At 56.5% G+C, this 23,475-nt stretch overlaps 3 protein-coding genes, 1 long non-coding RNA gene and 1 other non-coding gene across 5 annotated transcripts; 1 reads left to right on the top strand and 4 right to left on the bottom strand.

Moving 5' to 3' along the window:
- Positions 1-540: 540 nt before the first annotated feature.
- On the top strand, positions 541-12,724 carry SLC34A1 (solute carrier family 34 member 1). The gene is made up of 13 exons (XM_006198937.4): positions 541-591; positions 1,484-1,613; positions 1,755-1,904; positions 2,005-2,133; positions 2,206-2,349; positions 3,244-3,355; positions 3,464-3,659; positions 3,747-3,842; positions 9,022-9,091; positions 9,359-9,526; positions 10,715-10,831; positions 10,933-11,057; positions 11,713-12,724. Exons 2-13 carry the CDS (start codon positions 1,505-1,507, stop codon positions 12,214-12,216), a joined length of 1,920 nt encoding a protein of 639 aa, XP_006198999.1. The 5' UTR covers positions 541-591; positions 1,484-1,504; the 3' UTR covers positions 12,217-12,724.
- On the bottom strand, positions 4,755-6,959 carry LOC140688330 (uncharacterized). The gene is made up of 2 exons (XR_012062967.1): positions 6,839-6,959; positions 4,755-5,125 (listed from the first exon to the last, which is right to left on the bottom strand). It is a non-coding gene; the product is annotated as an uncharacterized lncRNA (long non-coding RNA).
- Positions 8,062-8,135, bottom strand: TRNAD-AUC (transfer RNA aspartic acid (anticodon AUC)). Its single transcript has one exon. It is a non-coding gene; the product is annotated as a tRNA-Asp (tRNA).
- Positions 12,725-14,003: 1,279 nt separating the features above from the next.
- PFN3 (profilin 3) lies at positions 14,004-14,599 on the bottom strand. Its single transcript, XM_072947167.1, has one exon. It carries the CDS (start codon positions 14,462-14,464, stop codon positions 14,051-14,053), a length of 414 nt encoding a protein of 137 aa, XP_072803268.1. The 5' UTR covers positions 14,465-14,599; the 3' UTR covers positions 14,004-14,050.
- A 915-nt stretch (positions 14,600-15,514) lies between these two features.
- On the bottom strand, positions 15,515-23,006 carry F12 (coagulation factor XII). The gene is made up of 14 exons (XM_072947166.1): positions 22,950-23,006; positions 22,540-22,597; positions 19,905-20,004; positions 19,146-19,216; positions 18,745-18,855; positions 18,475-18,606; positions 18,223-18,327; positions 17,920-18,085; positions 17,600-17,829; positions 17,267-17,516; positions 16,883-17,019; positions 16,647-16,796; positions 15,932-16,080; positions 15,515-15,840 (listed from the first exon to the last, which is right to left on the bottom strand). Exons 1-14 carry the CDS (start codon positions 23,004-23,006, stop codon positions 15,673-15,675), a joined length of 1,884 nt encoding a protein of 627 aa, XP_072803267.1. The 3' UTR covers positions 15,515-15,672.
- Positions 23,007-23,475: the final 469 nt, after the last annotated feature.

Genomic DNA, 23,475 nt, shown 5'->3' with positions numbered 1-23,475 from the left:
TGGATCTGTGGTTGTAGACGCTCCACAATTCAGCGCTACCTGGCTTCTCTGGGTGTCTTTGTCTTCTGTGACTTTCTCCATCACAAGTCCCCTCTCCTCCAAATGCCCCCCAAGACACACAGACAGACCCACAGACACCCAGGTGCATGGCTAGGCCGAGGGGGGTTTAGGTGATTCCCTGGGGGGTCCTGTCAGGCCAACAATAAGGGAAAGGGGCCGGAGGCACAGAATCTCTGGGGACACTGGGAACAAGGTATCCGAGTGGCATCAGAGTCTCTGCCTGGGGGCACGGGATGCGTCTGTACCCTCCTTGCCGGGTCTGGGTCACCAGTCAGGCTGAGTATGTATGTGGGGGAGGGGAGAGCCTGACCGCAGACTCCCCCTGCAGAGCTGACGATTAGCAATTAACTGGGAGGAATCTGGAGTGGGAGTAGTGGTGATGTTAATCAGGGAAAAGTGAGGGGAGGGCAGCTAGGGTTCTAGGGACTTTGCCCTTGACCTGAGGGTATAAGGAGGAGGGTCCCAGCTTCTCCTCAGGCCCCTAGGGCTTCCTTGAGCAGCTGAGAGGGAGCGGAAACACAGAACCCCTAGGTGAGTACAGGGTCCTCACATCCCAACCCCATCTCCAGCTCTTAGTAGGAAACAGGCCCTCACCTCTGTCCTGAACATATAACTCTTCCTGCCCCAGCCTGGCTCACTCCTCCAGAGCAAAAGGACTCATGCTCTTCCAGGGCTGGGAATTCAGCCCTGCATACTGACACCCGCAACTCCAACAGCCAGGACCCTTGGAACAATGTTGGGGGCAAGGGCTGGGGGGGTGTTAGGAGGCAGGGGACACTCCCACTCCAACAGCTGAGAACTCCCATGGCAGTCCAGGGGGGCCTAAAGCAAGTAGGGGGCTTCCTGGACTTGGGGACAGGGTGGGGGCCCCCCTTAACTAAACCAGTCCTGGGCTGAGCATGTTTCATGGGAGAAATGCCATTTGTTTATTGCTGGGGGTGGGTGGGAGGGGATGGGGAAAGAAATTCACTGTGCCCCCCGGGGCTCTCTGGTGGCCCCTATATATGTCATTAGGACACTTGTCCCCATTGCAAAGATCCATCTGTTTGGGGAATTATTTCATTGCCGTCTGTCTCCTCAGTAGACTTTGAGCTTCCTGGTGGCAGGAGCTGCATCCGTTTTTTGCCAGCTGTACCCCAGCACCTAGCTCAGTGCCTGAGATGGGGTGGATATCAGTGAATACTTGCTGAATGAATGAATGAATGAATGAGTCAGTCAATGAATCCCCCCATCTGGGCCAAGCATCTGAGTGAGCATCTCTGGGTGTGCATGGGGGTGGAGGGTGAGCTTCGTGGGTGTGTGTTTGGGATCACACACCATGAGTGTTTGTGCGAGTGGATGTGGGGGAGTGGGAGCGTGTGTGTGTGAGTTCCTAGGACGCAGCCGTTGTCACTCAGTGTTGCTGCGGCCCCCTGATGTGCAGGGCCTACAGCGTGTGCCCAGGATGATGTCCTATGGAGAGAGGCTGGGGGGCCCGGCTGTCTCCCCACTCCCAGTCCGCAGGGCACACATGGTGTGTGGGGCAGCCTTTGCCTACGTGCCCAGCCCGCAGGGTGAGTGCTGCTCCCACCCCTGGACCCTGCCTGCCCACGGTTGCCCATGTCCCGGGTGAGGCCTCCACCCCTCCACCTACCCCTCCCACCCTCCCCGGGATGTGGGGCCTCTGGGGGCTCCTGACCAGCCTCCCTCCCCAGTCCTGCACAGGATCCCGGGGAACTCGGCCTATGCCTTCCCCAGCCTGGGCCCTGTGGCCCTCACCGAGCATGGCTGCCCTTATGGGGAGGCTCTGGAGTGTCACAACCCGCTGCCTACCAAGCTGGCCCTGGAGGATGAGCACAAGCCAGGTGGGCCTGGGTCGGGGTGGCAGTGGCATCGGCAGCCCCTGGCCCAGCACCCCTACCCCCACCCGGCTGCCGTGCTCACAGGTGGCCCGCCCATCTCCAGAGCCCGGCTTGGCCCAGAAGCTGCGCTGGGCTGGCGTGACGCTCCTCAAGGTGCCACTGATGCTCGCCTTCCTCTACCTCTTCGTCTGCTCCCTGGACGTGCTCAGCTCAGCCTTCCAGCTGGCTGGAGGTAGGGTCGGTGGGGAGGAGACCAGGGAAGGGTTCTGAAGGGTCTCAGACAATGCTGGCTTGTGCTCCCCAGGGAAGGTGGCTGGTGACATCTTCAAGGACAACGCCATCCTGTCCAACCCAGTGGCGGGGCTGGTGGTGGGGATCCTGGTGACCGTGCTGGTGCAGAGCTCCAGCACATCCACCTCCATTGTCGTCAGCTTGGTCTCCTCCGGCTGTGAGTTGGCTCACCAGCACCGGGGAAAGTGTGGGGGGCTGGCTATGCTGGACCAGGGGCTGGGGTGGGAGGGACAGGATGGGGGGCAGGAGGCTGAGGGCAGTGGGCAGCTCTGGCATTTCACACTCTGTCCTCCAAAGCAGGGCCTGGAGCCTCAGCCAGGAGGGGGGCTCCAGGAGCTGGGAAGAGTGGCAGATGGGGGCTAGAGCCCCAGGAAGGCTCACCTCCGTGGAGTCACTCAGCCACCAATCAGTGGAGCAGAAGCAGAGAACCTGCAGGACATATGCAGGGGGCTAGGATTTATTGCAAGAAATTGGCTTACGTGACTGTGAGGCTGGCTGGGCAAGTCCAAAATCTGTAGGGCAGGCTGGAACTCTTGGGCAGCAGCCGGAGCTGCGGTGCACAAGTGGAACTTCTTTTTCTTCAGGGAAGCCTCAGCTTTGCTCCTAAGGCCTTTAATCTCATTGCACGAGGCCCAACAGAGGTCAATCTCCTTTAATTAAGGTCAACTGATGGTTGAGACAAATCCCATCCACAAAATACCTTTACAGCAACATCTAGATTAGTGCTGGATTGCATAACTGAGTACACACGCGCACACGCAAGCACAGAGACCACTTGCGTACAGGACCCACGCCCCCATGTACACGCGCCCACACATGTGTTCACATCTGCGCAGGGGGTGCCTCAGTTTACGTGCCCGCACACACGTAAACACACAGCACGTGCCCCCGTGCACCTGCGACGCCAAGCCTGGGCGCAGCCAGCAGCCTGGCAGGAATGCCCGCTGGGGGCCTGCATGTGGGTAGTGGGTGTGGTCTTGCTGGAGGGGCTGCAGTGGCAGGAGCTGGGTGGTGCCCACCCAGCCAGTTAAGAGGCCCCCTCTTCTACCAGTGCTGGAGGTGAGCTCTGCCATCCCCATCATCATGGGCTCCAACATCGGCACCTCCGTCACCAACACCATCGTGGCCCTGATGCAGGCAGGGGACAGGACTGACTTCCGGCGGTGAGGGGCCTGTCCTTGTTGGGGGAGGGTGGTCCCAGCTGCCAGGAGCCCCCAGCCTGAGCGCATCCTGGCTCCGGCCAACCCTGCAACCCTGGCCTCCCTGCCCAGGGCCTTTGCAGGGGCCACGGTGCACGACTGCTTTAACTGGCTGTCAGTTCTGGTCCTGCTGCCCCTGGAGGCTGCCACTGGGTACCTGCACCACGTCACTCGACTGGTGGTGGCCTCCTTCAACATCCGAGGCGGCCGCGACGCCCCTGATCTGCTCAAGATCATCACGGAGCCCTTCACTAAGCTCATCATCCAGGTGGAGGCAGGGCTGGCATGGTGTGGGGGGTGGCGGAGGGACAGCAGGGCCCCGCCCTCACCCCCTCCGCCCACGTCTTGCCCACAGCTGGACCAGTCTGTGATTACCAGCATCGCCACGGGGAACGAGTCCCTGAGAAATCACAGTCTCATCCGGATCTGGTGCCACCCAGACCCCGTGGAGGTGAGTCCCAGGCCTGGCCTCAGTGAGAAGACCCCTCCTCAGAGAGCTGACTGCTCGCGTCATCCTCTGTTCAAAAGCTCCATGGAGATTATTTCGCTTGGGAGGACAAACTCGGGGCACTTCTGCTGTGACACTGTGCCCGTGGCAGATGATGCTACTCCCTGTCAGCCTCACACCACCTTCAGACAGCCGTTGCCAGTCACTTCGAGTCAGCACGTCATCGGTCGAGCCCAGAGGTCAGTTCTCAAAGTGTGGACCAGCGGCACACATACCACCTGGGAGATGCAAAGGATCCAGCCCTTTCCTGGACCTGCTAAATCAGAAAAAACTCGGGTGGGGCCCGGCAGCCTACATCTCATCAAGCCTTCTAGGACCGTTCCATGCTCAAGTTTAAGGGACCACTGATCTGGCTCAACACTCTGGTTTCACAAGTAGAGAAACAGGCTCCAAGAGGCTAAGAACCTTGCCAGAGCTGCTTCTGCCGCGTCGGGGCCCCAGCACAGGCCTTGTAGTCTACGGTTCTCTCTTCCCTGGCTTCTAGGGGGTCAGTGACTCAGCTCTGCCGTGTTTGGGGGCCCCGGACATGCAGGGAGGGGGCGGGAAGACAGTGCTATAAGGATGCCTGGGGAAGCAGGAGCAACAGGAAGCTGCTCCAGGAGCAGGACGAGCGGGCCGTGGAGACCTCACACTACAGCCACATGTGCCCCTTCCCCTGGAGAATGCAGTAGACCTGTATCCCCTTGTCCTGCTGCACTCCTGCGGCTTTTTGACTTCTACTGCCCGGAGGGAGGGTCTGTTTTGATCAGCTAGACACTTGTAGACTGGCCATTACCCCAGGCTAACAAGCAAGCAGGCAATCAGCACACTCTCACTCAGCCATGAAAAGAAAAATGCTTCATCAAAACCGGAATCCACGGTGTTTGCTTCCCCTTGATGATGCCATATGAGAAGTAACTCCATTTAGAACGAGAAACAAGGAAACCTGGAGCCCAGGACACAGCGCAGCCTCTCCACTTGCTACTTGATGTGCCCGGACTTCATCCCAGTGTGAACAGAGAACATCCTTTCAACCGGCCCAGCGAGGTTCCTTCACATGGGAGTGGCATACAGCTCCAGCTCAGTCCTTCTGAGTGTTCAAGGCAGTTTGACATCAAAAAGCCCATGCAGACAGCTTTCACGTCAGCTTTGTGACCTTTGTAACACAGGCCCCGCTTCTCACGAGCTCTCTAGGCACCCTCCGAGCTCTCTGAATCACCAAAATCATCTCTGCTTCATAGCAAAACCTGAAAGAGAGCAAAGTCACACACTTTGAGCTTCACAAAAAACAAGCTGGGGAAGGGAGCTCCTCGGCGTGGCTGTCCTCGCTTCCTCTGAAATCCCCACTGCCCGCCTGCAGCTGCATTCAGGCGGTGTCCCCTTGCAGGACGCACCGCCAAAGGTAGCCGTCATCCGATGGAATCCTCAGTGATGCTGGTGAGGTGGACATAAGTCTCCTGTTTCCCACCAGAGGGACCTGAGGCCTGGAAACAGGAAGTAACCCACCCAGTTTCCCTGGGGCTGTCCTCACGTGCTCCTCCACTGTCCCTACTGCCACCTGCCTGAGCCCTGGTTTCTCGTCCCAGCTCTCCTGGGAAATCTTTCCTCAGAAGCAGGGTCCAGATCGGATTTCCTTGGCTTGGAGAGTAGCTGGGGGTGGGAGGTGAGCTCCCTGTTCTCGCCCCCAATCTCTGGGACAGTCCCCTCGGGAAGGCGGCTCACGCAGCCATGTGCGTGCTCTTGGGAGGTGATGTACGTTGACAGCTCCTTCTGCTCTAAAGTCTCAAGTTTCCCCTTTCCACCTGTTCTCATTGCCTCCAGCTTTCACCAAGCCGGGCCCAGCTTTGCCTAAATCAGTCTCCAAGGCATCTACATGATGAGGAGTCAGGTTTTCCAGACGGCAAAAGAAAAGCCAGAGGCAGCGTCAGTGTCCCAAAGGTTTTTGATGCTACTGTGTTGTGACACTATCCTGGGAATTGCCTTCTTGCGTGGTCACACTGTGGATTGCCAGCCACACCTGTTTGGTTTAAACAAGCTTCTTTTGAGGACCTGCAGCCTAGGAGGCAGGGATTATCACAAGCCCTTTTTGCAGATGAAGAGACTGAGGCTCAAACAGGCTTGTCCAAGTCTAAGCGATTGAGGTGGGACGAAAATCCTGGTGGAATCTGGAGCCCACACTTCTGACTCTCCATCTCGTTGTCTCTTCCAGACGTATGTCCCACCATACATGTCCGTTTCCCACTCTGCCTATCAGGCCTGAATGCCACCAGGGGACCACAGTCGCTTGGAGACCTTCCAGGGTGGTAGGAGTGGCCGTAAAAAGGAATTCTCCTCTTTACACCAGATGGCGCTGCTAGCACGGTGCTCTCCCTCCGCTTCCATCAAAACAAAGACCCTAAACAGCCCTTCTCCTGGGCGGGAGTCCGCTGCGCAGGCCCACATCCTGCGCGGTTCTCCCCAGGGGGAAGAGTTCTTGGAGCCCACATTCCTCTGTGAGCTTAATCATCTCCTGCAGTTCCCAGAGGTGCCTCCTTAATTTGGGTTGTCTCGGCAGGCCTATAAATCCCAAACTCTCTCTTCCCAGATTCCTCACAGCTAGCCCCTGGGGAGAAGGGGGCAGCATTACCGACCTCATGCTGCAGACGAGGACACTGAGGCCCAGAGAGGCTTCGTGTTCGGTCCAGTGTCACACAGCTGGAAGAGCCCAGCGGGGGTCTGAGCCCAGGGCTGTCTGTGGCTGTTCCTCCCAGGGTGTTCACCACCCCTCCACATGCTCCGCCCACCTCCCCTCAGGCCCAGGAGGGATGGACACACCCTGGGGCCATGCCCCAGACCCTGGGCCTGCCAGCTCTTCATCCAGGCTGGAGCTCCCACCTTCTCCCTCTGCTGGGCTTGGAAGCCCCAGGGTCTACGCCTTCCCCTCCATCCCTGCCCACCCGCCTGGCAATGCAGGGAATTACCTTCCTGTGTGGTCCTCCTCTCTGCCCCTCCAGCTGCCTCTACACCCTTCTCTTGCACTCTAGGGTCTCTGGACAGCCCCTGTGAGATCAGCCAGGGCCACACAACCCCAGGCAGGAAATTCCAGGTTCCAAAACGCCAGCGGTCCTAGCCCCCCGCCTTGCCCTGCCCTGACACTGCCAGCGCTGAGTGAGATCCCAGTAGAGTTCTCTCCTCCGGCACGCTCCCCAGGTCCCACAGGCCCCTCCCCCAAGAGACCCTGGGGCCCAGCCCAGGGCAGGACGGTCCACCAAGCTCCTCCCCAGCAGGGCATGAATCTTCAGGCACATCTGCAGGAGCCACTGATCTTGACCTAGAAAGTCAACCATACACACACACCAAGTCATGCAAGATGGGCCCAAGGAGGGAGGGGGTCAAATCCTTATTTGGAGGCACAAGTTATTGAAGGCTTGTCATGATCTAAACCCTGCGGAGAGTGCTTCACAGCTGTTTTCTCCTGTAACCTTTATACCAGCTCTCTTATTACCCTGCTTTGGAGAAAACAGTTTCAGGGAGGTGGCATGACTTGCCCAAGGTAGTCAGTATAAGCAGCAAGATTTGAACTCAGATCTGCCCAGCAGTCAACACCGGCTTTCTCCCTGTTACCACCACTTCCCCAGCTGGCCTCTCCGATTCAAGCTCAGCACAGCTCATTTTCTCCTGGCTTCTTGGCCCGTGATACTGGCTCCGGGCTTGAGGGTGCCCCGAGACCCTGGTGCGCTCAGCTGAGCACACAGATGTGCTCGTGGCCCCACTCAAGGGAGGACATGTGGCTAAAATAAACCCCAATTTAAAGAGAGGCGCCATAAATAGTTCTTAATTCTAACATATATTTTTTAATGACGCCACGTAGAATAAAACGTAAAGGAGCAGTAAATCCAGTGCCAGCACCCCACCTGAGCCCCTGCCCTCAGCACCCAGGGTCAAGGGGCGTGGGCTGCAGACCTCCAGGGCGAGTGGGACCGGGGCGCACGTCAGCTCCCAGAGGGGGCTGAATGTGGTGACAGGGAGAAGTTATGGCCCCTGCACATGGCCTGGAGCCGGGAAAGTAACTGCCCCTCTCTAGGGCTCAGTCCCTCCTCTGTGAGATGTCTTCTCCCCAGCCAAGCCCAGCCCACTTTCTCCTTTAACTGCTGGAACCCTGGGGGGAAAGGTAAGGACCCCCTCAGTTTGCTTTTTTTTTTAATGGCTGTACTGGGGATTGAACCCAGGACCTCGGGCATGATAAGCACTGGCCCTACCACTGAGCTATACACTGCCGCCCTGCCCACCCTATTACGTTTTTAAAAAGAACTTCACTCAAGAAGGCTGCAAATGAGTGGTCCCCAGGCCAGACTGACCTTCACAGAATTGTGCAGTATGTCTTTAAGTGGTTGCCAACATTTACCGATTGGGAAATTTTATCTAAACCTTCAGAGCTGTGCTTTCTCTTGTAGAATTGGGCTGGGCTGCATCCCTGGATGGCACCAGTGCCCTGGAGCTGAGTTCTGCTGCTCCTATAGGCCAGCGCACTCCCCACCACCCCCACGCACAGCCTGGGCCCCTCACCTAGGCTGCCTGTCTGGCTCTGGGCTCTCTGAGTTAAAGGGCCCCCCTAGGAGCCCCCCTCTCTTCTCTGACAATAGTGGGGAAGGGAAAAGTTGTGGGGCCTAGACCCTCTTCCACAACCCATCCGGGCAAGGAATCGAGAGAAGGAAAACAGAAGTTGGGCTAGGGGCCTTGAGGGGAGGATGCGGCGAGGACGCCCGGGAAGAGGGGGCACTGAGGCAGGGATTGGTAATAAAAGATGGGGAAGGGAGGGTTTTCAGAAGAAGTGAGCCATGGTCAGCGGCATCCAATGCCAAGGAGAGGTGGAAGAAAACGTGGACAAAAGCCACCCGCTCGAGAGGCCCCTGTGGGTCCCTGAGAGAGCCGTCAGGGGGCTAATGGGGCAGAGTATTCCAAGGGCCGACAGCAGCCAGATTTTTCACCCCCGTTTCTTCAGTGGAGCAAACAGACTCAGAGAGGACAAGGAAACCATCCAAGGGCATGTAGGCAAGAGGACCACCTGTATCCCCCCATCCTCCATCTTTCCCTAACCCCCATCTTGGCCCAAAATCAGGCTGCATTTTCCTAATTTCTCTAAGTCACTTTCCTCTTAATCTAGGCTCCCACCCCCAGGCCCAGGGCAGAGGCCAACACCAGCCAGATGCTCGGAAATGTCACCAGGGAGAAATGTGAGTGCCTGCGGGAGATTTCCGGCACAACAGGGCTGAGCCTGGCAGAGGCAGGGTCGACTCCCACCAGGCCACTGCTGCTTCCAACCCCAGAAGGACAGCTGCCAATTAGCCCAGCTCCTGGGCCGGGGGTCAGGCCCTGCTGTTAAGGTTGAAGGACCGTGAGGCGGGGCCTTCAGCTCTGAGCCCAAGAGGGTAGCAAATGTGGGTGGCTGGGAGCCAGATGGGGCGTCAGCTCTCACCAACTTGACACCCATGCCCCTGCAGGCCACCACATCTTCGTGGACACAGGGCTGCCTGACCTGGCCGTCGGGCTCATCCTGCTAGCTGGCTCCCTGGTGCTCCTGTGCACCTGCCTCATCCTTCTTGTCAAGATGCTCAACTCTCTGCTCAAGGGCCAGGTGGCCAAGGTCATTCAGAAGGTTATCAACACCGGTGAGCCCCAGGTAGTGGGGGGAGGGGGAGCGGGCCCCAGGATGCGTGCTTCTGGATCTTGCCAAATCCTGCACTGCCTTGCTGTGCAATCTGGGTAGAGCCCTATCATCTCTGAGCCTCAGTTTCCCTTTGTGAACAAAGAAGATGTTGGACCGGGTGATTCCTGAGGCCCCTGAGGTGCTGACAGCTGAGGATCTGGGGCTGCCTCCTGCTGTGGTTCCATTCTGGCAGGTGGCTCTAAAGAGAGTCTCAGAGGCTATTGTTCCATTCAATTAGCAAATAGTCGTTAAACCCCTACGGAGTGCCAAGCACACAGCTGTGATGTCAGGGATACAGAGGTGAGCCACACAGAGATGATTCCTGCTCTTAGGGGCCTCACAGCCCAGAGAGGGAGATGGCCAGTAAAAAAATAAATGATTGAGGGGAAATAAATTCAGATTAAGAGAGCAGTAACCACCAACAAGAAAGCAAAAATGGCAAATAGAGAGTACAGAAGAGGCTGCCTTCGATGGGTGGTCAGTGGCCTCTGTGTGGAGGTGACATTTGAGCAGGGACCTAAGTGGGGAGCAGTCAGACGTGGTTTCTGGGTGGAGGGAATAGCATGTGCAAAGGCTCGGAGGCAGGTCCCAGCTGGACAGGTGGAGAAGGGCGGGAAGATGTCAGCGAGGTAACAGGATGCAGCAGATCCCAGGCCCTGAAGTCTGTGCTCAGAGCCTGGACTTTATTCAGGGGATCAGGGGCACTTGGGGGTTTGGGGCATGGGAGTGACACCATCTGATTTTCATTTTAAGCCTCCTTCTGAGCTTTCAGGACACTGCCTGGCACCAGCAGAGGCCGCATGATAAATGCTGGAATAAGAGGCATGGTGGATCTATGGGAGATCAGAGTCTGCCCGGGGGCTGGAGGGCTTTCCAGAGGCAGTGATCCCCAGGCTGAGCCCCGAGGATGAATATTTAGGAGAAGGATATCCCAAGCAGGGGGAACAGCCTGAACAAAAGTGTGATGGAACTAGGCTAAGGGCCTTGAATCCAAGATCAAAAGAGGGCCAGGAGAAGTGACCTCAGTTGAGCAGGGGACTGATAGGGTCCCACTTGGAAGCTGGCATCCAACGCCTCCTCCCCAGGGAGAGTCCCCACTCCCTCCCAGTGCCCTCCCACTGACCCTACTGGGACGGGGCTTTCCTCGCAGACTTCCCTGCCCCCTTCACCTGGGCCACAGGCTACTTTGCCATGGTGGTGGGCGCTGGCATGACCTTCGTTGTCCAGAGCAGTTCTGTGTTCACCTCAGCCATCACCCCACTCATCGGTGAGTCCCCACACCAAGGTGGGGTAGGGTGGGGCAGGGCTGGCAGAGAGAGGGTGGAAGGAGGGAACTGGGGAGACGGCATCCTCTCCTCTGCCCCCCAGGCCTGGGTGTGATCAGCATTGAGCGTGCCTACCCGCTCACACTGGGCTCCAACCTCGGCACCACGACAACGGCCATCCTGGCTGCACTGGCCAGTCCCCGGGAGAAGCTATCCAGCGCCTTCCAGGTACACTTGAGGGAGTAGCCCTGCCAGAGGCAGGACAGGGCTGGGACTGGCACATGGAGCCTCACCCAGCATAGGACAATGTGTACCAAACAGTTTTTGACTGCCTACTAGGGGCCACCTGCTATGCCAGACTCTACGGAAACCACACTGGCGAAGTGGACCTGGTGCCACCCTTAAGATTAGCGTCTGTCAGGGGAGATATTACTGAGAATCACACCAGTGAATAAACAGCAGCGGGTGGGGTTCACACTCTGAGGAAGAGGTGCTGTAAGAGGGGCCTGGCCCCGCCTGGGGGATCAAGGACAAGTGGAGGGAAGCAGCCAGCAAAGGGGTTGCTGGTCTAGGAACAAAGAAATAACTGCTGAGCCAGGTCACTGGCCACTCAGGGAGCCAGAGCTTCTGACCCAGAAACTAGTATGAATCTCTCAGCTGCTGGGTTTGTGCAGAGTTGTCTGGGGAATTCCCGAGAGAGGAGCCAGTGTGGGAAACTTGGAGAGTTCTGGGCAGTGGGTATTTACCTACTGGTCCAGAAGTGTTTCAGTATTTTCCTGGGGGCATGTCAGCCCTAAGTGGTGACTTTGCTGCCCAGACCACGTGGGGTCCCTATTGTCTGTCCTGACTCAGGAGCTGGGACCCTCTGCCCTCTTCCCTGCAGATCGCCCTCTGCCACTTCTTCTTCAACATCTCGGGCATCCTGCTGTGGTACCCAGTGCCCTGCACGCGCCTGCCCATCCGCATGGCCAAGGCGCTGGGCAAGCGCACCGCCAAGTACCGCTGGTTCGCCGTCCTCTACCTCCTCCTGTGCTTCCTGCTGCTGCCCTCGCTGGTGTTTGGCATCTCCATGGCAGGCTGGCGGGCCATGGTAGGTGTGGGCGTGCCCTTCGGGGCCCTGCTCGCCTTCGTGGTGCTTGTCAGTGTGCTGCAGAGTCGCAGCCCCGGGCGCCTGCCCAAGTGCCTGCAGACGTGGGACTTCCTGCCCCACTGGATGCACTCCCTGCAGCCCCTGGACCGTCTCATCACCCGTGCCACCTTGTGCTGTGCCAGGCCCGAGCCCCGCTCCCCACCGCTGCCCGCCAGGGTCTTCTTGGAGGAGCTGCCCCCCGCCACGCCCTCTCCCCGCCTCGCGATGCCTGCTGGCCACAATGCCACCCGTCTCTAGGCTCTGGCCCAGACTGGCTCCTGGAGCCAGGAAGGGCCTGTGCCTGGTGCCCTGGGTGGAAGGGCAGAGGGGTGTGTCTGTGTACTGTGGGCACGCACCTGTCCCTGTGCAGGTCCTGGGAGGTCTTGGCTTGTGTGGCTCAGGGTGAGTGTATGAGCACACATGGGCCTGTTGGGGTAAGCCTGTGTGTCAGCCTGCACATGTGTACCCATGCACCTGGCAGCGGGGTGCTGCATGCCAGCTGCAGGGTACTTTGCACATGCATTTGGAGGCCTGCGCTTGTGTCCTTGTGTACACACAACTCCCACTGGGCTGGGCAGGAGTAAGGGTGGGTCTGAGTACGTGACTCGCAGCTGTTTGCTTGTGCACGATGTGGGTGCCTGAGTCACTGGCTGAACTCTAGCCCTGTCCCTGCCACCTTCCTTCCCCCATGATACCACTCTCCTCATCCTCATTCAGGTTTTCTCTGTCACCGCTTCAACCCCCTTCCCCAACACTGCCTGATTAAGAAGAAGAAGGAAAAAAAAAGAATGAAACTCATTGTGCACTTGGAAGTCTGTTTCTCTCCATCTAGCGGGGAAGGAGAGTCCACGGTTTGGGGTTCAGCAGCACTCTCTCCCTTCCCAAAGGCAGCCCGCTATGTCCTGGAGGAGCCCGCCTGCAGGCTCACCCTCACAATCCACCTGGCCCTACCTAATTAGTGCAATCCGCAGTTCAAACTCCCTGGAAGCCCCCCTTGGGCCACCCCAAGGCGAATGCAAGGAGGGCTCTCTGTACCTCCATCCCCCAACCCCACCAGGCTGACCTCCTCTGGTCTCTATCTGCCACTGGACTCACCCAGCTCATTGTCTGTCTGTCTCCCTCTTTCTGGGATGAAATCAGTTCTCCAGAAAACAAGTGACAAGTAGAAGCTTGTCAGGCCCACTGGAGGAAGGGACAGGGAGGGTGGAGTTGGGCAGGAGAGGCCATGCCCTGGGCCCTAGTGCACAGAGAGCAGGGACCAGCCACCTTCCCTCCCACCTTTGTCCTCTACCTTTGGGCCATAAACCAGACCTTATTTAAACCCACCTAATTTTTTCAGTCTCTCCTCCTCAATTCCTCTTCCCCCTTCCCTCAGCTGAGGCCTGAAGAGGTAGGGGGTGCCAGAGTTCCTCCCTCTAACCCAGGGACAACTCTGGGGCCTTTGAACCCCAAGGGGGCAGGAAGGCTGCAGGGCCTAAGACTGGGTTCTGGTGGTCTGGAACAAGTGCCTCCCCACCCACCACCTCCAGTTCCTTTGAAATTTGTTGGGGGAGATGCAAGGACCTGGGAGCCCCAGAAGCTGTTCTCCAAGCTCCCAGCACCACCCTGTCACCCATTTACAATGCTTGCTAGTGTTACCTTTGGCCAAGTGGAGGGGGTGAGGACACTGGCCTCTAGCCTGGGGAGTCATGTGGGAGGCTGGGGAGGAGACCTCCTTACAGTTTGTCCTGCACCGACTTGGGAAGAATTTTGTGGGAAAGGATACTCAGGCCTGAGCTAGAGGGTTTGAGAAGTCCACTCCCTCCTCAGTTTCAGTGTCCCTAGGACCCTGGAAGGCCCCAAGGCCCCCAGGATGGTGGCCTAAGGAGTGAGGCCAGAGGCCTCTGCAGGGCACCAATGGGAGGGCCAGGTGCAGGGCTCAGGAGGCTGGGATGCTTCTGGACTCATAACACTAGCCTCCCCAGGTAACCCTTCTGCAAGATTCATCTAGTAAACTGGTTTCCTCGTCTGCAACTTCCCCTGCCCTCACAGCCGGAGGATGAGTCTGCCATGACCAGGTCAGAGTTTATTTTGGCGCCCGCTGCTGGTCCTGCTAGGTGCCCTGCATTCGCAGCCCGTGGATCAGCTCGTGCATCGTCTTGTTGAGAACGCCCCCGTGCACGCCCCGTCGGCCCATGAGCACGAGGAGCGCACGCGGCGTGTGGCCGGCGCAGACGGCGCGCCCGTCCAGCCCCTTGGTGCGCGCGTCCAGCACTCCGTCGCCCTCGGCCAGCAGGTGGTCGCGGATGACGCAGCAGCGGCGCCCCGCCACGCTCAGGCCGGCCTGCAGGAAGGTGCGCCGATCCGGCCCCGTGAGCACACCCACCTCCTGCGGTGAGATGGCCGCCAGCAGGCCCCCGGGCCGCGATGCCCACACGCAGCGATTGTCCGAGTGGCCCACGATAGCCACGTCGTCGATGCGCTGGTCCCGCAGCACCGCGCTGATGTAGACTTTCCAGTCGCCCATTCTGGCTCAGAGTGCACCCCTCGCCTTGCACTTGAAGGGTGGTCTGGCTGCGCCGCACGCCCGGAACGCCCAGAACGCCCGGAACGCCCGGGGCACTGTGACGTGTGCAGGGGCGGGGCTGTGACGTTGAGGTACCGCGACGTCACCGAAGCGCTACTTACGCTAGAGAATGGGGCGGGGCGGGGCGGGGCGGCGGGGGCGGCGTTCGTATCTTACGCCTGATGAAGTTCTAAAGTTACTCTGAAGGCGGGAATCAGAAGTCAAAATAACCCTCAAAAAACAAAAACAAAAAAACAAAAAAACCCAACTTATATGTCCATCAAGTACCGAGCAAGTGGGTTTAAGAACAGAAAGAAAGACACCAGGTCTGGACAGCCGGACCTCTTGGCTTGGTAGCCATTCAACCCCCAGAGCATGGTTCTCAAACACTTCCCAAAATCTCCTAGAAAGCTGTCAAACAGATTGCTGGGCCCCAACTCAGAGGGTCTCATTCTGCAGTATGGAATGTGACCAGAGAATATGCATTTCTCACAGGTTCCCTGAGGACCCTGCTGCTGGTCCAGGAAACACTTTGAGACCCACTGCCCTAGTCCCAGCTGGGACAGGAGTGAAGATCAGCCTTAAGGGTCCACACCACTGTTTCAATGTTAAGTACTTCTAACCATGGTTCTGAACCTCCGCTGCAGACGGAGTCACCTGGGAAGTTTTAAAAACATGCAGCTACCACGCTCCCATCCCTAGAGATGCTGATTTAACTGACCTGAGGTGGATATTGGGCATAGGTTCAAAAAGCCCCCCAAGGTGATTCTGAGAACTCCTGCTCTATAAACTTACAGTATTCGTTTTATACGAGGAATAATATGTGGAATCACCTTGCACAGAGCTTGGAGCACAGTGTTTACGGCTCAGTAAGTGTCAGCTGGACGTGAATCTAAATCTTGTATAAGGTCGCAGCAGATTCCTTTCTCGGAAGGGGCGTGGAGAAGTTGTGCACCGGCTTACTGTAGTGACATTTTTTCAGTAGGCTCCCTGAAGAGCTGTGCCTTTGAAGCATTTTCAAAAGCACTTTATTGAGTGCCAATGCCATGCCTGGCGCTGGGCTGGCAGCCTTGGGGGGAATGGAACACAATCCTTGCTGTCTGTGATCTTGCCCCAGCCACCCTTCCATTCTAGAATTGCGCAGGAAGGAAAGACGAGTCCCTGGTCGGTCAGGAAGCAGTGTGCTCCTGAATCCAGGCCAGGTAGTTGGCCACGTCGGTGTACACACCCGGCTTCTGGCGGTCGCCACAGCCTGAGCCCCAGCTGACGATGCCTCGCAGGATGAGCTGATGCTCTGCCGTCTGGTCCTCACACACCAGCGGGCCCCCAGAGTCACCCTGGGTAGAGGACACGCAGCTCAGCGCCCTTGGCCTGGGGTCTGCACTTGACCGGCTTGGGGGAGGGCGCCAAGCGGGCCTAAGTGCTCACCTGGCACGCGTCGGTGCCTCCCTCGAGGAAGCCAGCGCAGAGCATGCCAGGAGCGAAGGCGTCTCCGTGCACGTCGGGGGCGGAGCAGCGCTCCGGACTGATGAGCGGAACCTGAGCCTCCTGCAGGAAGCTGGCATACTCCTCTGCCCCTGCGAACAGGGAGCGCTTTCTTCACTCACACCCCTCCCGACTCCGCTTGCTGCCCAGGTCACGGACCTGGCTGTGCCAGGCTCTTCCAAACCCGCTCATCTCCTGACTCCCTCGCAGCGAGCCCAAGAAAGGGGGAGTTGCCCTTAACACCACTTCATAGAGAAGGAAGCTGAGCCGGAGAGGAGCCGGGATGTGAATGGGCCAGGAGGAAGCAGGACTGCTCTGGAACCCCACTCCCACTTCCCGTCCAGTGTCTCAAAACCTCGCTCCCGAGCCAGCCCACCCGCTGATCCAGCGGGAAGCTGGATGGCCTAGCTGGCCCTTGCAGCCCAGTGCCCAGAGGAAATCGTGAGAAAGTATGATTCTCCCAGGGCCCCTCAGGAGATTTGGGGACCTCCCTGGACAGTGAATCCCAAGCCCTGGGAGAAGCGGACTGCAGAGACAAGAGCCTTGCATGTCCTCACAGCCCACTAAGTCAGCCCTTCGTAGTACTAAACCTGCGGGCTTCTCTTGCCTACCCCGGTAGACAGAAGCCTCCCTCCCGCCCCCAAGGCGTTCTGCCTACCCTCGAACTGGTGGCCCCAGCCGGCCACCTCGCAGAGTGCGGCTTCGGGTTCGGCGGAGCGGGCGGCGCTACTCGGCAGGCACACCGGCTGAACAAAAGGCGACGAGTGCGCGCAGCAGCCGTCCGCGCTCTCCTGCAGTCGCACCAGGGCTAACCCAGGCGGGGAGGAGCGTGAGATGCGGACGCTGGGTTCGGAGAACCCTTTCCCCTGATCCCCGCGGGGCAACCCCACGCACCCAGGTCGTGCTGGTAGGTGATGGGCGAGAAGCCTTCGTGCAGGCGGTAGGTGCGCACGGCCAGCGTCTGGCACTGATCACAGCTCTGGTTATGGCGGTCCTGGCCAAGTACCACCGTCAGCTCCTCGGGAGCGGGTCTGCGGGAAGGGTCGGGGAAAGGAAGCACGCTCAGAGCCGGCCACAGGCATCTTGCGGGAGCCTCCTCCTTCCGAAACCCTTCTTGGGTTTCAGCTTCCTCCTGGGGAGCCCTGAAGGGGAGAAGGGAGAAAGGTGGGGCGGGGACGCAGGAAGGTAGGGCACGTGTGCGGGTGTCACGCGGAAGCTGGGCACTGAGAAGAGAGGAGCTGGGGTCCCGGGCGGGGCGCTGCCCGCGCTGGCACTCGCCGGTTCTGCAGGCAGTGAGCCGCGGTCAGCACCCAACAGGGGGCGATGAGGCTGCCGGCGCAGAAATTTTGGCCCCAGTACAGCGCGGCGATGTAGGGGTGCGCCCCAGGGAGGGCCACCAGTCCCCCGACGACGCGGCTCAGCGAGGACAGCCGTTTTCGGAGGCGCTGACCGCAGCCCGCCGGGCGCTCGCTAGGCAGAGGGATCCGCTGCTCCGGCGGCGCGCACGAGGCCGTAGGAGGAGCCCAGGCTGAGGACGGAGAGACCCACGATCGGTTGGAATATAGCTCGCCCCGCACCCTGTCTACTCCGACTTTCTTAACCCTTCCCAACTACCTGAGGTCAGGGGTTGAGGCGGGGTCTGGGTTGTGGGCTGAGCCTCCTGCAAAGCCGAAAGGGAGGGCAAGGGGAAGTCCTGGGGCCCAGAGGAGATCCGGCTCGGAGGAGTGATTTGGGGCTCCGCCTTGCTTGGGGCCTGACACTGTGCCAGGCGGCAATATTGCCAGCTCAGTTGGTCGCCTCTCCAAACGAAGCACCATGGGCGAATGTCGTTGTCCGGGTTCCTGTGGCCACGGGGGAGGCGGGGGTGGGGCGCTGTCAGAGGGCCTGGGGGGTGGGGAGGGGGAAGCCCTCCCCGGCCCCAACCAGCGCACCGGCAGAAGGCGTGGTCGCCCAGTCCCCAGTTCAGCGCTTGCTCTGCAGTCACATTCCAGAAGGTGGCCTCCGAGGCCCACGGCTGACAGGGTGCGCCCGAGAGCGTAGTCTGGGCCACGCCGCGGTAGTCGAGCCCGCGGTCTTTGTAGCAGATCGCCTTGAGATCTGGGGAGAGAAGGGGCTCCCTGCAGCTAGGGGATGGTATGGTCTCCCGCCGCTCTCTCACCCACTTCACTCTCCCTCCTCCCTCTCCGCAAGCCCTTCCCACGTGGGGGCGGAGCTTCCCCGAGATCCTGACTCACCCACGTCGCACAGGCTTCCCGCGTAGCCCGCGGGGCAACGGCACAGGCGGTGGCCCTCTGCCTGCAGGCAGCTGCCCCCGTTGAGACACGGGTTGGTGCGGCAGACTGGGAGAAGGAGCACGTTGAGCCACCCCTAGGCCCAAAGACACCCGCCCCCAGCCCCCTCACCCTGGCACACCACTTGGCCTCCTGCCAGCCTCTTCCCCACCCTTCGGCCCTCCTCCGTGGCCAATTCCCCACGCATCCACTCACCCTGGCTGGCCACTGGTTTGCAGTGGGCATTAGGACCCTTGCACTGGCACTTGGCCACACCTGCCTGCTCAAGCCTATGCCATATTTCATTCTCCTGGAAGAACCGGAGAAGCTGGGACTCGAAGCACTTCTCTGGGGACAAAGGGATGGAGTAGTCTCAGAAGGATCTGGGGCCATGCCAAGTCTTTGGTAATCCATGGACCTCTTAGGTAGACCCGTGGCTTCCTGTGTTCCCCAGCGCCCCCTCCCCTCCCTTCAGTATCTCTTTACCTCTCTGGCAGTGCTTCCCAGTAGAGTGATCTGGACAGATGCAGCTTGGGCCATTTGGCATGTTCACACAGGTCCCTCCCTTCTGGCAGGGGTTGTGCTTGCTGCAGTGGTCTATAAGAGATGCGCACAGTGGGAGAAAGAGCCTGGAGCCTGAGTCAGACAGAATGAGGGACAAGTCCCTACCCAAACCTGCTTGTTTTATGACCTTAGCCCTCCAAGTTTCCAAGCCTTAGTTTACCTACCTGCAAAATGGGGCTACCCCCTCTTAGAACTTCTCCCTCTGGAGGGAGGGAAGGGGATTTGTGGGCTCAGAATCCCAGGTGTTTGGTGTCTGATGGTACCTAGGAAACTAACTAGGGGTGAGGAGAGGGCCCCGAACCACTCCAAAGTTTGTGTGGCACCTTTCACTGTCTTGGGCTCCAGGCAGTATGCCCATCGCTGGTCCTTCTCAAAGATGGGGGTGGTAGCACACCTGTAGAAAGAGATGAGGCATAAGACATGTAAATGACCCAAATGCCCATCGACAGATGATTGGTTTAAGAAGATGTGATTATATATATTCAATGGAACATTACTCAGCCATTAAAAAAGAATGAAACATTGCCATCTGCAGCAACATGGGTGGACCTAGGGAATATCATACTAAATGAAGTAATTTAAACAAAGAAATATAATATGATATCACTTATCTGTGGAACCTGAAAAATAATACACATGACTCTACAAACAAAACAGAAACAGATTCACAGACATAGAAAACAAACTTAACAGTTACCAAAGGGGAAAGAGTGGTGGCGAGGGATAAATTAGGAGTATGAGATTAACAGATGCAAACTACTATACCTGAACTAGATAAGCAATAAGGATTTACTGTATAACACATGGAAATTTATTCACTATTGTGTAATAACCTATAGTGGAAAACAATCTGAAAAGAATCACTTTGCTGTACACCTGAAAGTAATACAACATCATAAATCAACATACTTTAATGACAACAACAAAAAAGAAATAGGTGAGGCTTCCCTTCTCTGCCCAAGGAGTCTGGCTTCCCTCCCCTATCACAACCCCTTCTCTCCAAGCAGGGTGCCTTGGGCAGAAGGATGGGCAGAGTCCCCTTCCCCCAGGCGCCTGCTTCAACCCCTTCTGGGTAGTCTTACCAGGGTCGGGGGCCGGGCCGGCCTCTGTGGATGCATTTGTGATACAGCTGCCCGTGGTACTGGAAAGGGAAGTGGCAGGGCTCCCCGGTGACAGTGAGAACTGCAGGGATAACACAGGCCTTGATGACTTTCCCTGTGCCTCATTACCCAGGTACCACCCCTCAGGGGCTTGTTAGAAAAAGGATAATCTTTGAGAAGATCATGGTGTCTTCAAGACCACATTCTGTTTAAGAGTTGGTTTCTGGGGTCAGACAGCTGTGTGACCTTGGGCAAATCTGCAGCCCTCAGGCTTAGAAGAGTGCTTGCCACAAAGTAGGTACTTAATAAACACTTATTAAATGTTGAAGTCAATGACAACTCTGAGTCTTGGTTTCCTCATCTACAAAATGGCAAAAATAATGCAGAGGACAGTTGAAGAGTTTCAGTTTTGCAAGATGAAAAGAATTCTGGAGATGGATCATGGTAATGATTGCACAATAATGTAAGTGTACTTAATACCACTGAACTGTACGCTTAAAAATGGTTAAGACAGTAAATTTTATATTATATATTATTTTACCACAATAAAAAAATTTTAATGCTGATGTAGATATGTTAGTACAAAAAGGTGTTCATAATTTTAAATGATGAAAAGCAAGACAAAAACAGCATGTCAGTCACCAGAAATTAACACATTGTAAACTGACTATACTTCAATTAAAAAAATTTTTTTAAACAGCATGTCAAGATGGTTCTATTTTTGTACCATACGCATATTTACATATGCATAAAAAAGAAATATAGAAGGAAATCTCCAAAATTTGTAACAGTGGTTTTGGAAAGATAGTGGATTCTCGGTGACATTTTCATCTTTTCTATTTCAGTAACTTGTAAAGTTTTACAATAAAAATATTGCTATTTTGATTTTTAAAAAGAATACAGTTGAGCCTCATTGTTCAGATTCTGTATTTGCTTATCTGTCCCTCTTGCTAAAGTTTATTTGTAACCCCAAACCAATATGCAAGGTGCTTTCATGGTCACTTACGGGCATGCTTAGAGTGGTGAAAAATTTGAGCCACCCAAAGTGCACATTCCCAGCTGAGGTCAAACAAGGTGATGCGCTGCTTATTTCAGCTCCCACTGTGAACAAGTGTCCTTTTCACGCTCTATTTTTCAAATTTTGTGCTTTGGGTACATGATTTTGCTGTTGAAAATGGCCCCCAGAGTGTTGAAGTGCTGTCCAGGGTTCCTAAGTGCAAGAGCGCTGTGATGTGCATTATGGAGAATATTTGTGTGTTAGATAAGCTTTGAGCTATAGGGTCACTGGCCATGAATTCAGTATTAATGAATCAACAAGATACGTTAGGTAAGGTGTCTTTAAACAGACTCACACATACAACAAGGTTAGATATTGATGGTTTGATGAAAATGTTGTGACCAGAGCTCAGAGGAACCTAACCCTATATTTCCTCTAGGAGCAATGGTTCAGTTTTTGCTAATTCCGTGCTCTTGGTGACTTTCTAGACTACCATGAATAACGAGAACCGACTCTACCTTCTTTGGAAGAGTGTTGTGACATTTACATGAGATCTCGTCTATAAAACACTTATAACACAGAGTGTGGCACATAGTACGTGCTCAGTATACATTAACTGCTATTTTGTTTTTAAAGGCATAGTGGCACTTGTGTTGAGGGCCAAATCAGGGACAGGACAGTAAAGGAAGAGAGAGGGGTCTGAGATGGACCTTTAAGATGCAAATGGAATGGACACAGAGGAGGACCCTAAGGAGGTGATCAGGCAAGAGCAGGGCAACTAGGTTGGATCAGGCTAGAGGGAGGAGCGCAGTTTGGCTGCCTGTGGAGTGAGCCAGGGTTTGATGTGCTGGGCCTCAGTGCCATGTTGGGTTTGATCCCACCAGGCCAGGCCACTAGGCTCACTAGGATGGTGTCAATCTAATTAACAACTCCAGGCAAATAGTGCCTGAAAGAGTAAAGACAATGGGGAGTTATGGCAGGGGAGAGAGGGCAGACACCCTCCATCTAAAAGGGAGCTTGATAATAAAAGTCAATATATTTTAAGCATTTACCATGCACCAGACTGTGATACAGTTCCTCGCTGAGATTAACGACTCATTTCTCCTTCACAACCGTAAGAGTTTTACCATTACCAGCCTGGTTTTACAGATAGGGAAAATTGAAATTTGGAGAGGCCAAGTCACTGGCCCAGAGTCACCCACCACATAAATGATGACACTGGGATTCAGAATCATTTGGGCTCCAGAGCCCTGCTCTCCTTCCTTGTACATCAAGGGCACTGGCCTCTATGTGGTATGACTGATGCCTGCAAGATGTATCGAGGAGAAACAAAGAAGCAGGGAGGCTCAGGAAATCGAGGAGGAGGGCAGGTGCTGGACCAGGCACTCAGATGCAGCCCCAGCCCTGCCCTCCAGGAGCACACAGCTCACTGTCAGCCTGGGTCCCCGGCACCCATGCGCACTCAGATCTGAATGCCAGCCAGACAGTTGTGGGGATGAGGGTAAAGAGTGCCCTTGATCCCTCCCCTCGCTCCAAGGGCCGGAGACTGACCATCTGTGCACTCCCCTCCATACTCACCCCATCCAAGGGTCTCTCAGGAGGTCAACCCAGGCTACTTACCCACTGTGTGCTCACTGGCTCTGAACTTATGTTCCTTGGGAGCTTTCCAAGGTGGAGCCTATAGGGGGAGAGAAGAAATTTGCCCAGAAAGTCATAGCCTATCCCTATCCCATGCTAGTCCCCGCTTTCTCTCACAGCCCAGAAATACAGAGATTTCCTCACAAGGAATGGGCCCCTCCTTCCTCCTCCCACTGTCTCCTCAAGGGCCCCCTCCCCCGGAAATGCAGGCCATGTCCCCATACCCAACAGCACTGACTGTCTCTCTCTCCTGCACCTGGGCCTTATGGGCTGGCCTTGTCTTTCCAAACAGGCCTTCCAATCACCTGGACTAAAAGGTCCTGGGCTAAGGCTGTGATGGGGAGCCCCCAGGGCCACCCCAGTACCGTCCTCCTGATTCCCACAGCTCTCACCGAAAGCGCTGACTCCAAGCTCACCAGCAGAGCCCCCAGGAGCAGCAGAGCCCTCATGGCGTCTGTCTGTTGGTCCAACCACTTGCACAGGAGTCCAGATCAATAGACTCGGTCAAAGGTCCTGAGGCCTGGGAAGCAGAGATTGGTCGAGCTGCCATCCTGGGCCTGGTGGGGCACAGGCTGTTTATGGAAAGCCAAGCAAAGAGTTTCCTTGGTAGGGCCCCAAGGATGGGAAAGCTGGGAGTTGGTGGGTGGGGAGCAAGTCTCCCCCCCCCTCTTCCCCAGATAGTAGAACCAGAAGCAGGAATAGGGACCTGCTTCTGACTCAGGTCCTGTTAGAGATGAGGATGTTAAGGAGATCCAAGAGACGCTCCCTACTTTAGACACCCTAGTGTCCACAGCGAAGTATATCTATTTTTTTTATTGCTGCCTAAAATTAACCACGATCTTTGCAGTTTCAAACAACATCCTTTGGTGGGAGGGTATAGCTCAGTGGTGGAGCACAAGCTTAGCATGCACAAGGTTC

Source organism: Vicugna pacos, chromosome 22 (assembly GCF_048564905.1).
Source record: "Vicugna pacos chromosome 22, VicPac4, whole genome shotgun sequence".
Taxonomy (NCBI): Eukaryota; Metazoa; Chordata; class Mammalia; order Artiodactyla; family Camelidae; genus Vicugna; species Vicugna pacos.
This window is presented reverse-complemented; position numbering and strand designations above follow the sequence as displayed.

Coding starts and splice junctions, on each gene's coding strand:
- SLC34A1 (XM_006198937.4), top strand. CDS start 1,505: ATGATGTCCTATGGAGAGAGGCTGGGGGGCCCGGCTGTCTCCCCACTC. Junction 1,614..1,754: donor CTACGTGCCCAGCCCGCAGG/GTGAGTGCTGCT, acceptor CTCCCTCCCCAG/TCCTGCACAGGATCCCGGGG. Junction 11,058..11,712: donor AGCTATCCAGCGCCTTCCAG/GTACACTTGAGG, acceptor TCTTCCCTGCAG/ATCGCCCTCTGCCACTTCTT.
- PFN3 (XM_072947167.1), bottom strand. CDS start 14,464: ATGGGCGACTGGAAAGTCTACATCAGCGCGGTGCTGCGGGACCAGCGC.
- F12 (XM_072947166.1), bottom strand. CDS start 23,006: ATGAGGGCTCTGCTGCTCCTGGGGGCTCTGCTGGTGAGCTTGGAGTCA. Junction 20,005..22,539: donor AGCCAGTGAGCACACAGTGG/GTAAGTAGCCTG, acceptor TTATCCCTGCAG/TTCTCACTGTCACCGGGGAG. Junction 18,607..18,744: donor TGGGAAGCACTGCCAGAGAG/GTAAAGAGATAC, acceptor CTTTGTCCCCAG/AGAAGTGCTTCGAGTCCCAG.